The sequence below is a fragment of the Botryllus schlosseri genome, chromosome 6 (assembly GCF_051294905.1).
Source record: "Botryllus schlosseri isolate E-star chromosome 6, Bs_hap1, whole genome shotgun sequence".
NCBI classification, from domain to species: domain Eukaryota; kingdom Metazoa; phylum Chordata; class Ascidiacea; order Stolidobranchia; family Styelidae; genus Botryllus; species Botryllus schlosseri.
This window is the reverse complement of record NC_137241.1, coordinates 14,154,977-14,161,559: the sequence shown is the minus strand read 5'-3', so window position 1 is coordinate 14,161,559 and position 6,583 is coordinate 14,154,977. Positions and strand designations below refer to the sequence as shown.

General features: G+C 42.3%; 2 protein-coding genes across 2 annotated transcripts in view; one reads left to right on the top strand and one right to left on the bottom strand.

Annotated features, from left to right (window-relative positions):
* LOC145440300 (uncharacterized) overlaps nt 1–6,583 on the top strand; it is an 84,946-nt gene that overhangs the window by 30,876 nt on the left and 47,487 nt on the right. The gene's annotated exons all lie outside the window — the stretch shown is intronic.
* Nucleotides 4,344–6,053, bottom strand: LOC145440305 (ribitol-5-phosphate transferase FKTN-like). Its single transcript, XM_080317872.1, has one exon. The coding sequence runs from the start codon at nt 5,995–5,997 to the stop codon at nt 4,594–4,596; it is 1,404 nt and encodes a 467-aa protein (XP_080173998.1). The 5' UTR covers nt 5,998–6,053; the 3' UTR covers nt 4,344–4,593.

Below are 6,583 nucleotides of genomic sequence, written 5' to 3'. Positions count from 1 at the left end.
AGCGAAAGGCTTCTTTGTAATCTAGTTCGTCATACACGCAGAAAACCAAGTCGATGCTACATGAAATGTAGGCGATCAACAGGCGACTGGCTATATATGACTATAAGTTGTATAAATTGCAGCTATTTCATATTATAGCTGTAGCAGTATATCAAATATTCGACGTAACGATATTATAATTCATATTGACTTTTATGATTTGGCAATCTGAAAATCACGTCGGTATGATAACAACAGTCCCTTTCCACTTTCATTTCAAGTTTATCCTTTGCTAAAACGAACTCCTCTTCAGTTGAGTTGAGATTTTATTTTATTTCTGGTACATAAGATCACAGTTACTATCGGCAAGCAATAGGCTCATACATGAATACGATATACGCAAAATACAAAGCATCGTTTTCGAAATTACTTCCTCGCTTTGCTCATCGACAGACTATACAGCCTGCTTCTTTCTGACGATAACATTCTATATCTAATCTCTTGTAAAGAGGAGTTTATGTTTAGCAAAACTACGCGGGCCCGATATAGTGCATTACGTATTTATACATATATTATACGGTTACGAAGCGAAACGTTAGCTCCGAATTTACATGGTACGAAGTACTACACAGCATGACATACTGCATACAAAAATTGATCAACCTGAATGCTGGTTCCACATTACATCAATATAGCCTGTCAAAGCTCTCTATTGGACACATGTATTCGGACACGTAATTTGATCACCGCCATAATAATGGAATTACAAGTATATGAATGAATTAGCCATCAACCATATTAGGGGATGGATGGTATTGGACTACTCGGCATCATCATAATTGATTAATTAGAATTACTACAAGTTTATGACACTTGACACATATATGTATTCCATATTAAATGACAAACTTCATCTACGAATGCGTGTGCGTGTGTTTTCCCAATAATAATACACAGTGGTTCTATTATTTTAATTCGGCTAAGACAAACAACTTGCACAAGCCATACTGCGATGTAATGTACAGATATAGGAGGATGTTGAAACGATCATGTGGGATCCATTAATTGATCAACCACCCAATCTCTGTGCTTGTTGGCACTTTCTCGTGATGTCATAATCGCTTTTCGTGTCTTCGCTATATCGTCGCTATGGGATTACAGTATATAGCTTATGTCCATTTTACACATTTCCAGTGGTTTTGTTAAGTTTTCATTTTCTTTCGGCCATATTTGGTCATGGTTAACTTTGAAACAGCAAGACACACAAAATCATGTCCACGATATGGCCGAAAAAAATGTTAATTCGAAAAAAGAACTTGGTTTTCTCATTATTTGAGAAATGAAAATTTGAAAAAAAAATGATATATGCTACTCTGATTACATTATACAGCGGCCATATAAGTGGTTCTCAACCTTCTGCTATCTCGCGGCACCCTCTCAAAGGGAAAAAAATAGTTCGCGGCACCCTATAGCACTTCGGGTTCCCTGAGTGGCGAGTAGCGTCGCTGTAGAGATAGTGTGAACGTGAGATTCACGTTCGCGATCTGTGTGTGTGAACCTCAGGAATTTTGAGGTTCGCGTTCACAAACGAACCTTGGTAGGTTCTGCACTGAGAACCTTTTTCATGTATTAAAATTTTTAAAGTCGCCATAACGTGTCTTTGGTTGAAATTATTGGCTTTTCAACTTCGGACCACTCTCCGCAAGGGGATTGACAGCATGGAAAGGAAAGGACGTGGTTTATTTTTGTCCTTGATGTTTTTTGCGGCATATACACCGACTCATTATACACATACACACGATCTGTGCATAGGCTATGCATACCATGAGTGCATGATGTGCATATGCCGCGGACAAGGAAGTCATGCACCACCCCTCCATGCTATCCCAGTAACGCATGAGCGCCAAGCAGGGAGTTCATGGATACCAGTGTTACTAATCAGATCTTTGGTCTGACCCGGCCAGGGATCGAACCCACGACCTACCGATCAAGAAGCCGGACGCTTCACCATGAAAAGAAACTCAGCACTAAACGAACATGCACCATGCCAATTTCAAAAAAATATTTGCCCGAAAGTTCGCTCGGAATATTCATCTTTACGTTTGTAAATCTTTAGTGACTCTCTGCTGTGAGCTTTGCCCGCCCACGATCACACAATATCACTATATTGTAGGACGCAGCATGGACCATATAGGAGCGGAATAGTCCTGCGATTGCTATCTGAAGTCACCACCTCGCTCAGCTTTACCAGCAAATCTTAGCGCGTCGACTGGGAAACGATGACAAATTATTAGCAATGCAATATATGCAATTACCAATATTAAAGAGAAAATTAGATAATTTTTTTACGTGTGGTCATGTGTCCGCTAACAATAAAACGTGATTCACTGTTAGTGGCCGGTAAAAAAAAACAACGTGAAAGGGGGTCTGGGTGGCGAACCCCCCAGAAGTTCTGTCAATGATCATATGGGGGGCCAAGGCCAACGATTGGGGGGGGGGCTGACGAAGTACTGTTTCGGCCCTGTGAGGGGATGCCAAATTCATAGACGTAGGCCTACCTATGGTTGTTTCGATATTCTCCCATCTGTTCATTTTATCGCATTGTACAAGATACATATATTGTGTGTATTGAGGAGAGGGGGTCAGTAACGGAGTACTTCTACTTTTTCGAAGTACTCAAGTAGTTTTCATCTACTTCTGGTACTTACTCAAGTAGATCTTTTTTTCGCTACTTCTTTTTTCTTTTTCACGTAGTACCAACATATAATTTTCGTAAAAGTCATGTAATACCCAGAATTGTCGTTGCGCTTCGCGCACAGTAGATATAGAGTGACAACTATGTTTCAGTAGGGGTTTAAGCTTTTCCGTGGTCACTTACTGGCCACAGATATCTCATGGCCGGCCACGTTAAAATCCGTGGCCAGTTGGTGGCCACGGAAATGCTGAAAGTCCGTCTCCTATGTTTTGACGAAAGTATTGCTGAATATAATTTAGATACCGGGTTGCGTGGTTCCGTTCACACCGCATTGTCGCCTATATATAAAATATTTCATCACAATAGGTATGGCCCCCATAACGTTTGAAACTACCGTTTCGCAATCTAGCAATCACCTATTATACCTTGCAGCCCATGACGTGTCCTAATCTGGAAAAGTGGACTTTGACTTTTTTTATTGTTCGACCTGTTTTAGCAGACCACCGTTGAAACTTTCTGGACAAAAGACATGAAATATATTTCCCGCTTGTGTATATTTCTTTCAATCACGAACGTTTAGTTCTAAATATAGTATCAGTTCTTTTGTCTGGAGAACATGCATGATGAAGTATAAAAGCAAGTGCAGTTATGCCTTATATTTTCCGAAAATAAAGCTATACACTATTACATGGCATTTTACGATCTGCACTTTTTTTTAATTAACGTATACTATTCGCGCAAAGTGTTAAAGTATCCGACACAATTTCTCCGTATTGCTCTTCGACTGAACCAAGGGTCGTATAATATATGGGAGGGCGCCATGCCATGATATTCTTTAAAACCGGGTGTTCGAGAAAACAAAGGATTAGTATCGCATTTCCATGTGGACGACTGCTTATTCTGTCAAAAATTGACGCCTCCTGGGATGCATAAATACGAATCAAGCTCTCTACACCTTCCGCATAGCGCAGCTTTTGACAATTGCGAACAACTTGCGATCGTTTTCACAACTAGGCCTACTTACTTACTTGAGTAGATTTAAAGTCAGTAAATTCTACTTCTAGTAGTCTTAGGTTGCTTATGAAAGAAGTACTTCTGCTCGAACTTGAGTAAATTTTTTTCGTCGCTATTTTTAATTCTACTTTAGTAGCTTTCTTGACTACTTTGACCACCTCTGGTAATGAGTGGGTAAAAACATAGCCCCCGATTATGTCACACTCGTAATTTGGATTCCTTAATTTTTGGTACACGTCGACCGTCTTTACCTCATTTTCTCGCGGCACACCTGAGCACTGAACAGTCCGATCGGCACACCGGTTGAGAATCACTGATATAATCAAGTGGACGGCTTAATCCCGGACTTCGGGGGTTGAATTCGACCTTCGTGCTGTTGCCTTTACCCATCCCTGCTTCATGATTCAGGAGTCCACTGTCCATCCACAGATACCAGAGATCCAGGCCTACATCCAGTTAACCACCCTTATAGTCGCGACCTGGATGAGTCCATTACCAGCTCAGAGTTATTATCAGTTGCTATCGATGGTTTCAAGAATTTTTCTTGTAATCCCGATAAAACCATACGAGATGAAAGATGTGGGAGTGTTATTAGGGAGTCATGAACATGACGACGGACGAAATGCGTTCGTTAAAATATTTTCCCACGCCGCACTTACACAGTTGACAAATGGTTTATTGTTCACAACGTGTTTAACGTAACTTAATTGTACGCAACGCAAACAGAATAGGAAAAAAATCTGGTTCACACATTGAAAACATCATCACGGGCAGTGCTGTTATAGGCCTACCACGGCACTGCTAAAAACGACGCAAAATCTGCTTCGTGACGAAATTCGTCTGAGCCTTGAAAAGTAGTACAGCGGAACATCACTGGTTTACAGATTTCCTAACGAACATGCCAGCTATCGTATTTCGGCTGCATTAGCGGCATTGATGTGCCAGACCCATTCCAAGTTTGGCGTACGCCACCCATCTCCAAAATAACTCTCAAGATACTCCAAAGAGTCGCACGGTACTCGCAGCTTCATCCCCACGAGTTCACTCCAGCAAAGTTGAAAGGTCGGGTAAGTCAAGAGAAATTTTTGCCCGTCTTCAGTCCGAGTTCTGATGTTACGAGTTATGTCGCCCTCCTGGTCGAACAACAGCAAATTCACTCGGTTTCCTTTCTTGTTGAGAAAATACGCGTCTCCCCCCGCGCGTGCAGCGTTCATGTCAAATTTGGCCGTAAAATTTCTATATTCCATGTCGCTAATGACCTTTTCATCCAAGTCCCTGGTCCACATGGCGATATCCAACTCGGAATCGTGACTTATGAGTGCGCATTGACGATACCATCCGAGCAAGGTTCCGCCAGTGATCCAGAACGGCTTTCTCGCCATTTCGAATGCCTTTTTAATTCCAGTTAACATCGTTATGGCTAAACGGGATCGGTGAAGGTCGCTTTTCTGCTGTACGATGGTATCGCTTCGTCTTTCCAGCGCGCCAGGGCGTCCACATTCAATGAAGCGCGAGTGTCTATATTCGTTCAAAAACGATTTGATGTGATACGGTACTGAAATACGATGGCCGTCCAAATGAACAGGCAGGCCTGTAAAGCGATGGGACAAATCGTAAGCCTGGGCGTATCTGGGAAACTTTGCGCCCACAGCATCTAGCGAATGCCAACCATCGCTCAGCATCGGTGCCAAAGTCCGCACGGTGCGTTTCCATTCTCTATCCGAAACCGGTGCAACCCAAAGATATTTGATTTCTTCCCCTCGTTCGTGCAAGAACGTAATGTGAATGATGTGGTCGTTTCTAGCCATCCACAGATACGATGGTGTCATTGCCAATTCGCTACCGTCCTTCGGAATCCTTGGGTCTACCACTTCCGACAGGGATACCACAAAACCCAAGTCAGTCAGTGCGTCCATAAATTCATCTTTTGATTTTTGAAATTTCCAGGCCAGCGCTGCGAATGTAATGACATTCTTCTCCTCTGGATGATGTTTACATACCACCTTGCACCTATGTAGTTTATCGTTCCAACTCGATTCTCTCTCGACGAAGATTTCTGGCAGTATGTCGATGTCAAACAAAAGTAACGGAACTCGATGATGTCTTGATGCTACGAGAACAGTCTCGATATTATCCCACTGATTTTCCACGTTGTCTTCGCCGAGTTCCTCGAACTTGTGCTTCTTTTCCGTGTAGGTGCGACCGTAAATTGTTCGTAACAACCACAGCAGTCCTAAACATAACACTGCATCTCTAACTTTGATCGACTGCAGCCGCTTTCTAAGATTTTGCATAGACCTATCCATCATGAAAAGTCGACAGAGTACTGACAAACTTACGTAATCTCTAGGCCTCGGCTAATTTGTCGGACTCGAGGTGATTATGTTTGCACAAGGCATTATCATACAGGAATTATGACATATAAATGCACTGATATTTCGACACGTAGGACAATTTTTCTGGTAGGTAGATGATATCTAGATTCCAGATGACGATGTCGAATAGCCTATCAGTCATGTTCATTTACGACCACATCACATACCCCCTGTTCACAGCATCACATCACAACCTCAGAAAGTTTGTAAATTATGAAAGATTACCAACGGAATGAAGTAAAGGACGAGCATAGCAGAGGATTGCAGAACATTGCAGAGGGTTACCAATTACCATGCGCATTGCGCAGCTTCCAGCACTAGTTTGCGGTAGGCCTATTATGCGTGAAGGGCGTGAAGGCCTTGTGGCCTATCCCCGAGACTTTTGGGCAGCTGCAGGATCTACGCGCAAAATTTGGGGAACTGATGACATGTCAAAATTATAGCGTTAGGTCAACCTGCATTTCGTTTGTATCGTAGATTGTGCACTGTCGGTGAACTTGACATTTGACAGCTTGTAGCT